This window comes from Dasypus novemcinctus, chromosome 6 (assembly GCF_030445035.2).
Source record: "Dasypus novemcinctus isolate mDasNov1 chromosome 6, mDasNov1.1.hap2, whole genome shotgun sequence".
Classification (NCBI taxonomy): Eukaryota; Metazoa; Chordata; class Mammalia; order Cingulata; family Dasypodidae; genus Dasypus; species Dasypus novemcinctus.
The window spans coordinates 59,144,874-59,164,202 of NC_080678.1; the positions used below are offsets into that span (position 1 = coordinate 59,144,874).

Genomic DNA, 19,329 nt, shown 5'->3' on the forward strand with positions numbered 1-19,329 from the left:
AAATTTTCTAGCCCCACCCAAGATCTGGGGTGGGAGCCCATGTTTTGTGCTGAGAATGTCCTCAAGGAGATTCCGATGGCCTCTAAAGCTGAGAATAAATGCCTTAGGTCCTCTGACATGACAGAATTTTTGAAAGATATTATTAATTTTATTTTACCATAGAGCCTTTATCAAAAATGGATATAGTTCCTTTGCTTTGCAAATGAGATGCTTTATAAATGTGTAGAAAAATCTGGCAAGAAGTTTAGTTTAATTGAAAACAAACCACAATCCTAGGAACATAATAACTTCCTGCAGAAGAATGGGGTGACAGAATTAATAGTAATTTCTAAAGAGGCTAATTCTTAGGCAGGGACTGTCCTCTTGTCATCCTGGTTAACCTTTCCTCCATCTCTTTTGACATTTCATCAGATTTGGCTGCTGTGTTTAGCACCTGTGAAACCCTTTTTCTTGCTTGGTTGTCTGATGTGTTCTTTTTCCTCTTGAGCAGATTCTGACCTTTGACAGGCCTCTTGCTTCCATATCTCCACAGCAATCACTCCCTCCACTGTCCTGCAGAGTCTCTTTGTTGAGGTCTAATAAAGATTCAATGCCTGCTGTGCATACAGGATTGAGTCCTTCAAATCTTCTTTCTCCCTGCTTTGGAGATGAGTAACTGTCTTAGTTTGCTAGAGCTGCTATCATAATACCACAAACTGGTTTTGGCTTAACAACAGGAATTTTTTGGCTCACAGTTTTGAGGCTAGAAATCCAAAATCAAGGTATTGGCAAGGCTTGTTTTCACCCTGAAGACTGCCTTTGGGTACTGGCTTGCCATGATCCTTGAGGTTGCTTGGTTTGTATCTCTGCCACCTGTTATTTGGCAAAGTCCTCTCCTTTCTGGCTTCTCTTTATAAAGCCTCAGTAATCTAGATTGAGACCTACCCTGATTCAATTTGGTCATACTTAAGTAAAAATAACATCTTCAGAAGGTCCTATTTACAATAGATTCATACCCTCAAGGAAAGGGATAAAGACAAAGAGCATATGTTTGTTGGGTACATAATTCAATCTACCACAGTAGCCTTCTTTAAAATTACCCACAGAATTCTGTAGTATTCTTACATCCAAGCCAAAGTTGTACTGTGTTGATAATGCAAAAGTGTAGAAAAAGTGTGCCAAGTGTATGTTATGGACCATGGTTGGTGGTAATAGTCTGATGATATTATCTCATAATCTGTAACAAATGTTCCACCACAGTGTGGTGTGTTGTGAAGAAGTGGGTATGGGAATTCTACATGTGCATGATTGTTTTATAAGTTCACAACTTCTGTAATAAAAATACATTTAAAAATAATAATAATAGGGTGGTTTGGGGAAAAATACACCAGATGTAAGATGTGTACTATAGTTAATAATAACAGTTTGATGATATTCTTTCATAGTTTGTAACAAATGTTTTCCAACAATGCAAGGTTTTGTTGCAGGGGGGATGTATGGAATCCCTGTATGATGTTATGTGTGTTTGTTTTGTAAGTTTACAACATTTACACTCATTGTTTATGTATGTTCATATGTGAATGATATACTTTAATAATTTTTTTTAATTACCCACAAAAAAAGAAAAGTGAGAAGAAAAAAATTTACCCACATAACACCTTTTTCCCTATAGTATCTCCTTGTAGCATGTGTGTGTGGCACTCTCATCTGATCTTCAGAGTCAGCTAAATGGTGTGCTGGTATTTTTAAATTAAGAGCATAAATTAATTGACTCAAAGTGTGAAAATCAAAAACACTGTCAGGAAGGATGAAGTTTTACCTTGAGACATTTTAAGGAAACCAGAATAGTTTGTTTCATGAAATCAGTTTCAGTGTATTTTACCTCTGGCAGAAGTTGAGGCATTACTGTTACTATGCTAGTTATTGGAGTAGCCCAACTGAACTATGATTGTGCCCCGCTTGTAATGATTGTTGGGGGTTGTCTGTCCCTATCTGTTTCTGTGAACCTACCCTTATCCTGCATGCTTTATTCTCTTTGGGCATTCACCTGACAGTATGACTTCAGCACTGAACTTCCTTCCTTGATGAAATAATTTCCCAAGACTAGATCTGACTGTGTAGTTTCATTAGCATTAATTAGACTGACATTAATTTAGCTTTAAAAATGGCCATAACTTTTGGCATAAAAATTACATTCTTTTTTTTTTTGCTTCCCATCTCCCTTTTTATTATTGAGAGGACAAGTGTATTATTGATGGGAAAAGGCATCTTTAGTGACAAAGAGCAATTATCATGGAGACCGTGACTAATTAAAATAAATGCCTTCTCATTTTTTAGAATCAAGGTTATTCACTGGGGTTATTATTCTCTCTTCTTCAGTCCAGAAATCAACTTATAATTTGATTACTTTGATACTAAAACATTAGGGGCAATGTCAAGTCCTTATTAGAAATAGCTTCTTTACCTATTCTTGGTATTTTTCATCAACACCTTAAAATTTTTTATTTTAACAATAGGTAATAAACCAGTGCATGAAATGAAAGGGCAAGAGCATGGATATTTTTGAGTACAAACTCAGGTAGTTTCCAATTTTGTCCCTTATAAACCTTTCTCCATTCTCACTATGAGGTAATCGTGAACATTAACATCTTTGTTCTTTATCACTGTTCTGATTGGAGAAGTGAGGAGAGGAACAGAGAAAATTTGCATAAAAACAATGGCTATGGAAGCTGAAGAGCCAGTAAAAAGGAAATCAACCAGCAAAGTTCGAATCCTAAAGCATATTCCTGGCTGCCCATGATTTTTATTGTCAGTGCTAAGTGGAGGATAGCAGGAATTTTAGGGACTGAGGCCAGTTTTGCTTATTGTGTTTGATCTCAGTATTCTCCATTGTCTTCAGTGAACTAAACTGAACTCCAGCTGATGGCTACTGCCTGCCTGATGACTGAACCACTCATGCCATGTTCAAATACTTAAAGCCAAACTGATGATGGGATAGTACAGTTAAGAAAGCACACATTTTTACTTTTGTTAGTGACCGGGAGACATTATTTCAGTCAGTCTATAGATAAATAGAGCAACAGTTGCCTCTCTGTCTCTCTCTCTCTTTTTTAAGGAGGTACCAGGAAATGAACACAGGACCTGGACCTCATCCATGGGAAGGGGGCACTAACTTGAGCTATATCCACTCCCAACAGTTATCTTAAGATGCTAGTTCTGCTTCTATTATTTCTTGAACTAATAAAATATGTGTAGCCAGTAGTTGTAGCACACGGGTTATAGAGCCTGAGCCTCTCATGGTTTGCTGCATTCTTAAAACAGATGTTATTAGTTATCCTTAAAAAAAATAGATCTGAAATTCCTGGTGCTATTATTATGAGTGTCGGTTAGAGTATGTGAACAGAATCAGTGAAGTCAGACAAGGTTGAGTGTTTGTTGATATTTCATTAATTTTGGCTAAGTTCTATTAAATTGATGACTGTACTATTCAAAGTTTGGCAGTTATAGCAATCCAGGGTGGTAGATCCACTGATTCTGAACTTGGTAGAGAGGGGTAAAAATTGCTTGCATGTGTTTTAAGGGTTTATGTCCTTGAGCTGATTCTTGAGGTGTGTCTCTAATCTGGGGATGGGGCTGAATGAGATGCAAGAAGAAATGAGGATTTTATCTATAAAACTATAGAGTAAAGTTTGGCTAACTTCATTAGCATCAGGAATTTTACAAAGTCTTCTTTTTCTTCATTAGGGTTACTCTTCATCCTACCAGCCTTCCGGTCAGCACCTCTTCCTCGGGGGACTCTCTCCTTACCTCTAGAACTAGGTTAACTGCCCCTGATAGAGGCTCCCCACATATCTTGTGAACTTGCCAGCAGAGCCTGGCACTCACCATAGCATACTGACATTACTTAGTTTGCTGTTCTCTTTTCCACTGCACCATTGTGAACTGCTAGAAGACAAAGAATGCATCAGTCTTGTTTGTGATCATACCTACAGTACTTGGCATTTAGCATTCCCTAAATACCTATTTGTGGAATAAGTAATTTATCACATACAAACCTTACTTATGATTACAGTATTTTCTTTATGTTCTTTATGTATCACTGCTTCTTAATGATTCTACTCAGTATCTTGAAATCCCTATCACTCAGTCATAAATTTCATGAAGTAAATCAAGTCACCTGGACCACTTAAGAGTTCTAAAAATGTGCCAACTATTAGTTTGCCTTTAAAACCAGGAATAATTTGGAGTGTGTAAAAGTCGTGCAGTCCAAATTTATAATGTGGAAACTGTCAATCTTAAATCAGTACCATATTGATCTGAACATTTCTGGCAATTGTTCAAAATATGTGATAGATGAATTGGGAATATTCTTAAAGGACTCACAAAAGATGAAGTCTCTGTCCATCTTCTGGCCAAATCATCTTTATAAAATTACTTCATCTTTCTAAAAATCTCACTTTTTTCTACTGGTAAAAGGAAATTATAATTTATCTAGCTGTTGTCTTGAAAAATTAGAACCATGTATGTGAAAGTCCCCCATAAACCATAAGGTTCTATTCAAATGGCTAAAAGATTTCAGAGTTTAGTAGCCTTTCTGTATTATGCATATGTAAGTTGGAGCCTAGTGATTACACCAGAATTAGCAATTTGTGAGGTGTACAGCACCCCTTTTGGAATTCTAGACAGAAACCAGACTCAGACAATCATAAGCAAAAATGTAACTTGTTTGATCACATACTCAGGGAGTTTAGAAGGAGGACCAGGGCTGTGCAGTCGTTGCATTGGGATTGAATTCCCCAGCAGAGTTGTTCCCCAAGGAAGAGATGTGGCTGGCAGGCACTAGAGACATACCCATGCAAGCCTCAGCAGTGGTCCGGCTCAAGAGTTCAGAGGTAACTCTACTACTATGTATATTTACACTAGTCCTTCTGTCCTTTTAGGGAATGTACATCTCATAAATGGTGTGAATGAATAATAGGTGCTGCTTAGTGCGCCATTTTTGCTGAAGAAGCTAGCACCATATCTTGACCAATGGCAGGGTTGATTTAGAATTTTGAAGGTCTGGTAAGAACAACAATTAAATGTTACTCCTTATTTTTATCTTAAAAAAACAACCACCAAATTTCACAACCTATTACCTATTAAAATAAGCTTTCAGAATACTCTATTTTAGGTCTTATTAGTTATGGGTTGATTCAGGGGCAAGGAACGAACATGAAGTGAAACAAATTTAGTTGTGCCTGAAATTTGGATGGAAAGACTGAAGGGGGAAGGTGAACATGGCGTCAACTGACCTTTTGGTTTATGTATTTGAGCAAGTCATTAGGTGACTATTTTGGATTTCAAATATCACTCTTGAATTCACAATTTAAAATTGATGTCATTCTGTGAAAATGATGCTCAAGGCAAGAAAAGAGAGTGTATGTAATGTGTTTAAGGAGCAAATCTTCTTCCTAGAAATCATTCAGATTTTTTTTCTCCTGAAGAAATCAATGATCATGCTCTAAAAGATACATAATGCTTTCTTTCATCTGTGTAAATATAAGAACTATCAGTTTCCACATTGCATAAAAGCACAACCAACCTCTGCTTTCATGTCAATTACAGCATATTTTTCTAATCATTGCAGAATGATCACTTTTCTTTGAAATTCCATGCATCTTCCACAGGAGAAAAATCACAAGAATGGAAATGACATTCTCATAATGTGCCAAAAGCAGACAATTTTGAAAATATAAAACAGCTGAGCTCACTTGACATTTCTTGATGTTGTCTCCTTCATCTTCCAGTGGAGGAGACTGTTAGAGAGTTCCTTTTCCTAGTAACGTTTTCCAGACTTGGAGAAATACATGTAATTTACTGAAGATGAGATGGGTCAAAACAGTACACTTCTATTTCAAAACCTACTAGGACCTGGAAAATAAATGCCAAGTAGTATTGCATTTGTTTCTTTTAACCAGTTCTGTCATACAATTTCTTAACAGGACCTAGATAGAAGCATTGGTTTTCATATTTATGTGAGAACTTGAAATTATTATTGTTGAGTCTAGCTGTAAGATACGAATGAACTGAGGTGATGCAGAAGTATACAATGTAGATGGAAACTTCTAAATCATATCAACAGTGAGCACTGAAGGGGAGATATGGCAGGGGGCTAATAGGCAAATGATCTTAATGCTTCATTTTTTCCCCCTAAAGAAATTAGATTAAGAGTGCATCAAATATATGACTTCTGGCATATAGACACACCATTTGCAGAAAGAGAAACAGTATGAAATAAGAACTGATGTTACTAAATTTTAGTAACATTGCTGAGTTGAAGTCACAGAATTCAATTTGTAAGGAAAAGTTATTAGGATGACCTTTTAAAGATGTTTACTTGAATTTCAGCAAATCCACAAACATATGTTTTCCACATCTTGATGTAATTTTTGGGGATACAACCCAGACAACTGACAAAAGGACTTAACAGATATAATTCAACTTCCTTAACGAGATTAAAGACTTAAAATCTGTTGTTATGCACAGATGTGCAATGACATTTTACCACAACAAGTGGATTAGGCACACTATTCAAAATGTGCCAACCTGCAGGAAATCATGTCACCCTAAGAGGGCTGCCAGCAGAACCTTTCTTGATAGCTTGCCAGAGTTTGAGGCTTATGCTTAAAGCCCAAAATGGGCCACATTTGGAAGGAACCTCACTGGTGTTATCTGGACCCTCTGACATATTAAAGAGCCACATACTTAATGTGGATCTCATTAAAAAAGTCAAATGGCTACCCAGCCTGGACTTCCTCTTCTAAAGTATCACAAGCCATCTGTTTAATAATTGAGTCTAGAAATTTTCTGGGCTTTGACTTCAATTAAATTACGTGAAGCCTATTTATAATAGATTTAAGGGTGATCCTGAAATGAAAAGTTGAGTGACATTTGTCCCTAGAGCACCAGCAAGGAATATGTATGAGCTATTCATTCAGCAAACATTTATTGAACACCATACTATCAGCTAAGAATGGTGTGAAGTCTGGGTATACAAAGATGAACAAGACACATTTCTTACCTTCAAAGAGCTCTGTGCTTCCATTATCCAATTTTCTTGTCTTTGCCACCTGATTAACATACTCTGTGTCCTTATTTTTATCTTAATTTTCCCTCTTAACCTCAGTCTGCCTAAACCTGGGTGCAATTTGCCAGGTAATGTTTTTGTTTTTGTTTTTCCCTTCTGAAATAAAGCATTAAGTCAGTGAAGCTCTCCATGGCTGTTTTAAACTTTTCTCTCTTTTTTAACTGTTGGAATTCATTGTCACCACCCTGTAGATTAATGCTTATTTATTCTGTTTTTTATGTATTTATAAAATGGAAATGTCATTAAAGGGCACTGATGAATGAATTACAGGCCCCTGACACCATGCTGGGTTGGGTATCTAATACAAATCATTTCATTTGTCTCTCGGAACAATCTCATGAGGCGTGCATTATCATCTTTGTTTCCCAAAGGAGATGAATGTAAGTTTAAATTACTTGCCCAAGGCAAGATGCCCACACAGGCCTGACTGAAAATTGCTAGTTCTTCCCACCCTGGCATGCAGTCTTGTGCTTTCATCTTTTGAGTCCCTGGGAATCCTTAAATTTGCCCATTAAGCATTGACAGAAGCGTCATTTCCCTCAGGAAAGTCAACAAAAGACATCTGACTCTTTTCCTAGGCAGCTAACATAGGGTCAATCATTAAAGCAACATCCATTTGGGACAATATCCCACAAAGGGAGACGTAACCTCAAAATAACTATCATTTTATACTTTATTATGTAGATCTGTGACTCCCTGCTCTCTGTGTTGCTCCTAAAGTTACTGTAAAATCATTGTTTGAACTGCTCCTTTGAGGTGATCGAATTCGATTTCTCCTAGATTCAGTAATCTTTTATCTACCATATTAACATACATAACCATTTCCTTTGATGAAAAGCTTCTTAGTATAAGATTTAATCATTGTTGCTCTTTCTTCTGTAGGTTGAATCCTAATTGCCAGGCCTATAGTTTCCAATCACTGGTCTTAGTTCTTTCCCTAGACAAGTCATAAGGAATTGCCTCTTAATCCACCAGAAGCATTACCTGGTGGATTGGTTCAAATTCAGACAGGTTGTTAGCTCAAGACTGAATAATAAACTAAAGAGTTGACTGTACTAATAAAAAGGAAGAGTGAAGAAAGCAAGGAACTACTTGAGAGCAAGATCTCTATGTTGTTTATCAAAAACTGCCAGTGCCTAACACAGTTTTGGCACATAGTAATGTCTCAATAAATGCCCACAGAATGTTTGTAATAAATGTCTTCAATTCTCCATTTGGGACTAGCCCTTCATTCTATTTCATTCATTCATTCATTCATTCATTCATTCATTTATTTATTTAAATACCTTTTTTAAAAGATTTACTTTATTTATCCCCCTACTCCCCCATTGTCTGCTCTCTTGTGTCCATTCGCTGTGTGTTCTTCTGTGTGCACTTACATTCTTGGCAGCACCAGGAATCTGTGTCTCTTTTTGTTGCATCATCTTGCTGTGTCAGCTCTGTGTGTGTGTGTGGCACCACTCCTGGGCGGGCTGTGCTGTTATCACACGGGATATCTCTCCTTGTGGGGCATACTCCAGTGCGTGGGGCTACCCTACGTGGCATGGCACTCCTTGCATGTGGCAGCACTGCATGTGGGCCCTCTCATCACACAGGCCAGGAGGCCCTGGGTTTGAACCCTGGACCTCCTATATGGTAGGTGGATGCTCTATCAGTTGGGCCATATCTGCTTCACCCTTCATCCTATTTTAAACAGCTATGTTAAATTTACTTGATGTCTAATAACCCACCAAATATTTTAGGACAGTTCCTGAGTTTTCTCAGTAGTCTTGCTTTCATCATTTTTTTTCACATATTTTTCTTTTGCCACTTGATCATTTATTCATCCACATACATTTGTTGGTACTATGAGAACTTTGCAATACTCAGGATCAGTATGATACTTATATAACTAAAATACATGAATGACTATGAAACAAAGCAGAGTGATGCAAGTCACAAAGGTGGCACAATCACAAGGTCATGGAAATTTAGAGAGAGATAAGCATATAAACATATAGGCTTATGCTCCCATTCTTCTTGTTCTTTTTCCTCACACACGTGACCGTTGCTTCATCCCAGGGTTGTTCAGATGATTTCTTCCTTTCTTTTATTCTTCTACCCCACCCAGTTCCCAGGAGCTAGGTGTCTGCTGACTTATGAGTAATTGCACTTTGGTTGAACTACTATAAGACAATACGGTGTATTGTCATGAACAAGTATAGCTGCAGGGAGAAAGATCGGTACAGTAGGGGAATTCCCTGCTTCCATAACTTGGGTTCCATTCTGCAACCTCAGAACCTGTGACTATTCAGGATCTAGCTATTGTTGCTTCTGGGCTTCAGTCATCAAGAAGGGAGACATGGTTAGAGTTCTGCATGAGTTGAATTTGTTCTGTCAAACTTGAGCCTTCATGCACATTTATCTCTGCTACCCTCAGTGACTGCTGTCAGCTGGACTGAGGTTTATTTGTTCCGGGAGTTAGAGAGGGGAGCATTCTGAGTTTGGCATTCTACTGAATGCCAAGGGTAGGGGAGGTAGGGTATAGGGTTCCCAACAGGAGCCTGCTATAGGTATAAGCCTCCTGTAAAACCGTGGGTAAAGTTAGCGGGCCACTTCTACTTTAATTTAAAAGAATCCTCTGCCTTATTTATTACATCATAATTCCATGTTGCATCTGTGGTTCTGAGTATTAATAAAAATGAGAAGGGTGATGAAAGGCACCAGGAAAACATGGAGTGAGGAAAGCAGTTACTCTTGTACTAGTAGAAAGATATTAGACTTTGGAGTGAGACGGACCTGACTCTTCCAGTGATTTAATATGTGACCTAGGAAGTAACTCATCTTTTCAGGGACTCCATTTCCATATTTATAAAAAGGGAATAAAAATACCTCATAGAGTTGACATAGACAATAAGATGCAACTGGAACTTTGTCTGTTATACTTAACAGTAAATGTTCAATAAAGATGCTCAAATAATAACTACTATTATTATTACTACCACATCTGTACTAAAATATATCACCATCCATTAAGCCCTCCACAATCCTTAAGATTTAAAAGTAAATTGAAATATTAAAATAGTTATGCTGGTTAATGTTTTAAAAGTCACTGCTTGGCCTTTTCTAGTTACATTGTACAAGATCTGAAGTCAAGCAAAATTTAAAGAAACACCTATTTCATTTCGTCTGCTGCATTCCTGGGAATCCCACTGTACCACATCGTTTCAAATATGTAAACATCACAGCAATCCAATATTTATTTTTCTACTATTGGGGTTTATAATAATATTCTTCTCTACAATCTCCAGTGTTACAATCCATCCTCTCCATATATCTTACTAAAAAGATAACTTTTCTAGGCAAGAAAAGATGAAAATATATCTTCCATACTAACATCAAGACAATTTGCACCATGGAGACATAGGTCTGTGCCAGATGCATTGTAAACAGCAAATGGCCTTTTCTAATTATGAAGCATTTTCCCCAGATCATGCTTAAATAAGTACAGGCAGTTGGTGTATAGCTTTAGGCTAACATATGCCTTGATAATGTTGGGAAGCAATTGTGGGCTTGATGGGCCTCCTTAAAGTCTCTCCCGAGCCTCTGATTCTGTCGCGTAAGTATTTGCATGATCACAGAGGATTCCGGCATCAAGAGATGAGGGTCGGGCAGGCTTCTGGAATTCGTGAGCATATGTTACAGCATCTTGTGGTAAGAGTTGTCTCTGAATAGAGTTGAAGATGAGGTATAAGAGGGAATTGATGGTGCTTTTCTTTTTCCTTCCTAAGCCCTCGAAAGCCTCTAGCCCACTTAGGGAGAACATGGATCAGCGGAAATCTTTAAGTGAGGCCCACCTGATGTCTTAGAATGTTCCCTAAAGAACAGGGACTATATTAAAAAGTCACATGAAACAGGTGAAATTAATTTTACTAGTATGTTTCTACGTAACCCAATATATCCAAAATATCATCTTTCTAACAGGTAATCACTATAAAATCATTAATTTTTATTAATATTCTTTTTTCCACACAAAATCTTCCAAATATTGGGTGTAATATACACATATGGCTTATCTAAATCCACACCAGCCTTCTTTCATGTGCTGCATAGCCACATGTGGTTAGTGGCTGTCATTCCTGGGAATCCCATTGTACCACATCATTTCAAATTGGACAGTGCAGATTTAAAAACATCAAGGGCTAGGAGAATGCAAGCCTGGAGAAAGTTTTGCCTGGAAGGGTCCAAAAAAAGGTAAAAATATAAAAGCTATATTTGATCTGGGTCTTGCAAGGATAATGGGAGCTTTAGGAGACAACTGTGGAGAAAGTCATTGTAGCTTTTAGGGACCGTCATGAGCACGGACTTGGGGTAAAACAAACTTTAATCTGGAGGTCTAGAGGGCAGGTTCAGGCTGGAGATGAGGCTTGGGAAGACCTGGGAAACACCGTCAGTGCCTCCCTATGAGATATGAATTCTTCCCTGGGACTGCTTAGTATTTAAATATTTCTTTTATAAGTACTTGGTAGGGGACTTACGGAAAATAACAATAATAAATAAAAAAGAAACACACTTTTTGAGTTATCTAACCTAATAAAATCCATCGGATCAACTTTTGTAAAAGGAAAAATTGTTCCCTAACATAAAATTCACTTAGCTGACTCTTGATAACTTTTGTGACTCTTCGTCTTAGCCTTCTTAATGCTCCCAAAGCTACCTGGATATCAAGATGTTTGTCCTGGGATTCACAGCAACCAGGCACATTTTTTTCTAGCATGTAAATGTCTGTTGGACTGAGTGATTCCAGAATATGAAGAATATGAAAGTAGGCTTTTCTTCATATTCTGGATCTTCAAGGATAATTTTAAAAGTATGAAAAAAGTTTAAATATATAAGTTTATATTTATAATGTAGAAATTGATAATTCCAAGCTCACTCTGGTCATTGCAAGTCACTTAGGTTCCCGTATGATATGCATGGTTCTCCCACTTAAAAGAGTTATTTTGAATAATACAACTACAGCATTCATTATTTCCCTTCTTTATTTCCATCCCTATATCCAGGCTAGAAAATTGGGTCAAGGTCAAATTCTAGTTACTTGACATGCCCTGTCTACTCAGGCTCCTCAATACTTTTCAATTTTTCCGACATTCTTACTTGATTGCCATTACCAGAGTCACTCACATGGCTTACTGCAGGAGTCTGCTAAGTGATCACTCTCCCTCTCTTCTCCAGTATAATCTTCTTCCAGTGTACCATTAGGGTACTGCCAGTACAGCGTTTTTGAAGTTAATCACCTTCAATAGTAGCCTCCTTACTCACCCCAGCAGCAGTCCCTACTCTGTAGCAAAGCAGATAAGAACCTCTCCCAGCTAGCCATGTGCCCCTTCCTTATCTCTTCACTTTCACCTCTGACTACTTCCTACCTCAGCCAGCTCCTTAGCTTCACTGGACTGGTTGCAATTTCTGCAAGAGTCACTTTTTCTTCTTTATGCATAGGAACCCTTCTTCCTGGAAAGTCCTTGTGGTAGTTGTGGTGGGGTGACATTAAAAACATGACACAACTCTCCTGGCAGCCTTGATTCCTAAGCAAGGCCTGGGGGGGGGGTCCCTGCTGAGCTTAGTGTTTTAACCCTTTAGTTACTCATCCTAGGGGAATGTGGGGGAAAGGCCAAGGAGATGCCCAGCAAACTCAGGGAAGTAACTGTTTACTAAATGGTAGAAAAGTGTGTCTGTGTTTTAACAATTGGCACGCACCTATGGTTGCAGACCAGCTGAGGGTCAGCCCTACCCTTTCAACTCCCACTACTTCCTTCTTTGACCCAATTCTTTCTCTAGGACTTCTTCAGGTCAGTGGCACTTAATCTTATGGGTACCATGAACCTATCTGGCAGTTTCATGAAGCATATAGACCAATCTCAAATAATGTTTTTAAAAGCATAAAATAAAATACATAGGATTACAAAGGAAACCATTGATATTGGAATACAGTGGAAATACATGGAAACAGCTATGGTATCTACAGGTGACCAATGTGAAATATCAGCAACAGATCAGTAAAAATAAAGGTCTTGTCCTTCTTGGACCCCTTGAGTTCTACCCACGAACTCCTTGGGGCTTCATGGATTCTAGTGAAGAATCTGGCTTAAATAATTCTCTTCTGCAAAGAATTCTTCACCTGGCCCTTTTCAGCCTCTCCCGACAAGACGTATTTGTATTCCTTTCCTATTTGAATTTAGTCTCATATACTTTTGCCCTTGGCACCATTTATCTCTTGATTTTTTTCCTTTTGTACTAATTACCTTTCTCTTATACAAGACCAGGCATCGACAAATGTATAAAGGACCAAACAGTAAATATTTTAGGCTTTGCCTTCTATAGGTTTCTATTGTACCTACTCAACTACTAAGTTGCAGTGCAAAAGCTGCCAGAGAAAATTTGCCAATGAATGGGCACAGCTATCTTCCAATAAGACTTTATTTACAAAGAAACTGAAACTTGTTTCGTGTAATTTTCATGTGTCAAGAAATATTCTTTTTAAAACTTTTTTCCAGCCCTCTAAAAATATGAAATTCTTTCTTAGTTAGTGGGCCATACCAAAACAGACCACAGACAGATTTGGCTGAGACCATATGTACTAGACCATAAGCTGAAGGCAGGAATTGTAATTTTGTTTACTATCCCATACATTTAGTACCAGTGTGTGCCTTATTTGTATAAAATAAAAAAAAATTATTTATTTATTTAGAATAAATATTTATGTCTATGGAGTGCTTTATACCCACATACACCTTCTCAAAATTCTTCCAAATTTGAGTTGGACAGCAAATGAATTCTTAATACTAGAATTTAAGCCAAACCCAGTTTTGTGATCTCTCAGTTTAGCACAATTTTGTGGCTCTTTCCTCTGTAAACTTGTTGTCCACTTAATGAAAGCAGACTGTTTCCTATGTTAAGGTGCTCTTAAAACTTCTGCACTTAGAGGTCTCCAAGTAATAATTTCCACTGAGTGGACTGTGGTGTTAGCCTGAGAAAATGAGAAAAACTTTAGCAGACAGTTTTAAATTCATATTTGAACTAAAAGAAAAATCCCTTTCCCAACTTTTCTCTGCTTTATGCCCTTCAGACTAAAGTGTTCAACAACAATAATCATTGTGAAAATTATATGAATTTTATTTGTGAAGTTCTTATTCCCTACAGAGATTAATATACCACTTTAGATCAACAGGAAATGGGGAGGTTTTTATTTTTTTTGAAATGGTCTCTCTAAGTTTTAGAAGCAGCAGACTTACACTCCAGTAGACTATGTGAGAAGCAAGGTGTTAATCACAACTCTAATATAACCACAATTTTGATGACTGCTTGTAAAATGCTGACTTTGCTAATATGAATACTGATCTAATTTAAAGAAAGTTCTGGCATATTGTCCAATGTTGTGGGCAAATTTACAGGCCTGCCATGTTCATTATCAGGCAAAATATAAAAAGCATTTTGCTTGGAGATATTTTGATAGCACATTATTTTAGTTTGCTAAAAGCTGCTGGGAGTGATATACCAGAAATGAATTGGCTTTTACAATGGTGATTTGTTAGGTTGAAACTCTACAGTTCTGAGGCCCTGAAAGTATCCATATCAAGGCATCATCAGGAGGTGCTTCTCCTCATGCTGCAGTTGTGGGCAATCAGGCAAATGGTAGAGTCATATAAAAACGTTTTCTTTTCACGCTGCAGCTGTGGTTTATTAGACACATGGCAGTTGGTGTCCACTGGTCTGTCCCCTCTCCTCTGGGCCTTGTTGCTTTCAGCTTCAGTGGCTTAATCTTTGTTTTTTCTCTCTCCCAGATTCATTGATTTCAACTTCTATAGTTTCTCTCTGTCTCTTTTTTTTCTGTTTCTGTGGTTTTTTAGGTTCCTCCCTTTATAAAGGACTCCAGTAAGAGGATTAAGACCCATCCTGGGTCACACAATCTAATCCAAGTCCCTTAACTGAAGCAATTTAATCAAAAGGTCATACTTACAATAGGTTTACATGCACTGGAATGGATTAGCTTCAAGAACAGGTTTTCTGGGGTCCATAAAAGACTTAAACTCTCACATCCATCTAAATGGGAACCAAAAGATTAAATCAAATTGTTGAATTCTGTGAATTTATTTTTAGAGGTCATTTTTTAATACATGGATTACCATAACAAATAGGTTCAGTTTAGACATTTTAATGTACCATTGGAGACCACTCAAACATACTTGCTTTTTTTTGCAGGTGAAGTTCATGTACATAAGTTTCATAAATCAACAAATGTACCCAATGCTTACCAGATAAAAAGCTAATTTCTAGGAATTTAGGTAAGGGATTATAAGGGATGAGACAAGGACTTTTCTCTGAAAGAATGAACAAGCATTTGAGGAAATATGATATAGACATATGGGAGATAATCGACAATATAGGAGAACGTGATAGTGCTAGTGCTAGAGGGTGATACATATAAAAATAGCTGTCACAATTCATGGGTGAAAGAGAGAAGTTGTTAATCCAAAGGGACCAGGAATGGATCCAAGACTTGAGGTATGAACTCAGACTTAAAAGTTTGCAGGTACCTTGTTCACATATCTTTCTCCCCATACCCCACAATGCATGCATGCATGCATAAACAAACACACAGTTGTCAGTCTTTTGTTCTGATTCCCATTGCTATCATCTTCTTTAAGACCTTTCTCATGGGAAACAGATGTGGCTCAAGCAGATGGGCTCCCGTCTACCATATAGGAGGTCCAGAGTTTGATGCCCAGGGCCTCTTGGTGAGGGCAAGCTGGACCGTGCAGCGAGCTGGTCCACACAGAGTGCTGGCCCATATGGGAATGCCACCCCACGTGGAAGTGCCGCCCCATACAGGAATGCTGCCCTGCGCAGGAGTGTCAGTTGACATGGAGAGGTGGCACAGCAAGATGACTTAACAAGAGACACAGAGGAGAGAAAATAAGAAGAAGTAGCAGAGCAGGCAGTTGAGGTTGGCTCAAGAGAGTGATCACTTCTCACCCACTCCAGAAGGTCCCAGGATCAGTTTACGGAGTCACTTAATGAGAATACAAGCAGACATAGAAGAACACACAGTAAATGGAAACAGAAAGCAGACAATGGGGGGTGGGGAGAAATAATTATACACATCTTTTAAAAAAACCACTTTACTTAGAATTACTGTGGCTGTCTGCTTGGAATTATGTTGTTTCTTGAAACTGTGTGCATACCATTTTACCAGAACAATTTTCTTCACACAGAGTTCTCATCTTATTACTTTGTTGCTCTATGGTTTGTACATAAATTGTTATTCACAGCACCAGTGTAGGTCTGTATTCTGTATGATTCAGGTGTCTCTAAATTCAATTTATGCCCTTCCCAGATTAGTCTGTCCCAGCTTTCATTTTGATCATGTCACTTCTCTTTATAAGAGCCTATAATAGAAACTTTAATACACTGCTGCTGGGAATATGCATTTAAGTCTTTTTAAGGGAAAAGCCTTGCAATGTATATATGCTTTACTTAGTTTAGACATTCCACTTCTGAGAATCTATTCAAGGGCCATATTAAGAATATATAAAATAGTTACTTTTATTGCTGCTATTTTTAAAAATAACAAAATTGGTTGGAGCATCTTAATTTGTCCTTTCATTGAAGGCATATCAATGCTGTGAAATACCTAGATACTGTTAAAAATGATGAGAATGCGGAAAATTTTCATTTTATTTTTTTTTAATTGTAGGCAATTCAAAGAATTACGATGCCCCCATTGTGTATTACTTTAAATCTTGGTTGTTTTCATTTGTTTTTCTTTTAAAGGTCTCTAATAGCTTTTTGTTGTCCATCACATGAATCCTCAATTCATCAGCCTGGCTTCCAGAGACCCACATCAACTTACTCATAAACTATACAGTTCTCATACTGAAGTCTCTGCCATTTTGGTTTGTTTGATTCCTGACTATACTCCTGCAGTTGGAGTTCATTCCCTGATGTGCTTCTATTTATGCACTTTACCAACCTGTGTAACCCTTTGGCAATCTCTCTTCTGGCTCACCAACTACTATTCTTTAAGGTCCATTTCTAGTTCTACATTTTGTGAACTTTTCCCCAATTAATCCAGTCTTCTGTGGCTCTCTCATGTAATTTTATGGTTTGTCTCAAGTAAGCAGGTGTTCTGGAAAACAGCCTGGACTCAGCAGAGGAATTAGAATATGGCTGGAGAATAGCTATGAGAGTTTTTTGTTTGTTTTTTTAGGAGGTACCAGGGACTGAAGCCAGGACCTCGTACATGGGAAGCAGGCACTCAATCGCTTGAGCTGCTTCCGCTCCTAAGGTTTGTTTTTGATAAAGTGTCATTTTTTTAAAGGATAATTGGAAAGGTGCCATGTACACTATAGTCCTTGTAGCTTTGTTCTTTTTCTTCTCAACTGAACACCTTTTTTTCTCCAGTAACTGGCCACGGGAGAAGTGGTGCTCTAGTTTCTTAGCCTCAAACAACTTTGCAAGGAAAAATGAGGTAAAATTTGAAGACTGAGTTTACTCTAGAGTCCAGGATTCCATTTATCTTCTTTCTCTCTCGTTTTTCTGTGTTACTCCTAATACCTCCCCACAAGGCATGCACATACCCTGGTTACTCTGCTAACAATGTCTCTCCTTCATCCCCAAATCTTGACGAGATAATTGCATTCTTCCATCTTTCTATGCCAGGCTCATCAACTATATCCTGATCCCATTCAACAGCCTGTTCATACTTTCACACAGTCTCTCTATTCCACACCCCATACAATGTATAAACTGGCTTTCATATACTAACTGAAAATATTTCCTATTATGAACATTTGCAAATATACCTAAAAAGTAGACAGAATAGTAAAATAAACCTCATATACCCATCACACAGATTCAATTACCAAGATTTTTTGTGCACTCATCTTTTAAAACCTAAATTCATTGTGCTGTATTGTCCTGTTAAACATTATAATATTTGTCTTTCTATCGTTTTCTAAAACTTGACTATTTGCTATGTGCTTAATAGACCAAATGGTAAAGTTCCGTGGTATTTAGTCTTAAAACTTAATTAAACATTGTCCAAATTAGTGAGGGGTAAGAGTAGAAATTAAATTCAATAATATAACTTCATGTGGTAATTTTGGCCATAGATTATAATTTGTAAAATGAGCTTTGTGTAGAAATCTTGTGTAATTATTATTTCTATTATATTAAATTTTCTCCTGAACTAGAAGATTGAATTTTACCCCATCATGGTTTTTTTACAATTAAAGTAGTCATATGTGTGACTCACACCATTCTGGCTAATTACCAGTAAGCGTTATTACTTGTGAGCTTCTCTTTCATTGTATGTGATATCTATCATAGACAGACTTGAAGTTTCTAAATACTTCCAATGTGTACTTAGGTGCTTTCATCTCCTTAGAGACATAAGCATAATAGGAACCTTTTCAATTAGACAATAATATTGGTCTGGAAAATTATGAACTACAATTTGCCTGTAACCATACATGACTTTTTAACATAATTGGACAGCATTATGATTTTAGCCTTAAATGTGTGTAAAAGGTTAATCATTCTCACACCTCTCATGAATTACTCATTTCTTTGCAGGAGGTTGTTCACAGTTGAATTTCTCTAATTAACATTTTCCCTGTTTCTCTTTTTACCCAGCTCTTGTAAATGTGAAACTCTGGGCCATTGATCGGCAATGTTTTCAAACAATAATGATGAGGACAGGACTCATCAAGCATACCGAGTATATGGAATTTTTAAAAAGGTAGGATACTTTCTTTTGTTATTTTGATAGCACGTATTGTCTTTTCAGCCTTCTTCTCTAAAATGTAGTGAAGTCTTCTTGCCTTTATCCCAGTCTTAATAGCCTAGGAATTTGTGGAGGTGCAAGACTTGGCACTAGTTTCTTTATGTTTTCAGTGCCAGTTTTCATGATATGTAGTTAAGTCAAACCTCCAGAGTTTCATCACATATATTCAGCAATTCGAAGCTCTCTCAAAAGAGGAGTGCGGCTCAGAGAAGCAAAGAAAAATTTGCTTGATATAAAAGGATATTGAGTTCATCTCCAGCTATTGATTAGTTAATATATTTATGGTCCCTCTTCTAAACCCGCTTGCACTGTAAAGCTAAGTGAGTCATCTCTTATTGTTTGAGGTTTGGTATTAAAGGTCAGATGACTAAGATGAAAAAGTTACAAGAAGATTATT

At 37.4% G+C, this 19,329-nt stretch overlaps 1 protein-coding gene across 2 annotated transcripts in view; it reads left to right on the top strand.

The window, feature by feature from the left end:
• The window catches only part of PRKG1 (protein kinase cGMP-dependent 1), a 1,391,770-nt gene that overhangs the window by 831,283 nt on the left and 541,158 nt on the right, over nucleotides 1-19,329 (top strand). For both annotated transcript variants that reach the window (XM_058298873.2, XM_058298872.1), the window contains exon 4: nucleotides 18,782-18,887. In XM_058298873.2, coding sequence (XP_058154856.1) covers nucleotides 18,782-18,887 — 106 coding nt within the window. The remainder of the gene's footprint in view (nucleotides 1-18,781; nucleotides 18,888-19,329) is intronic.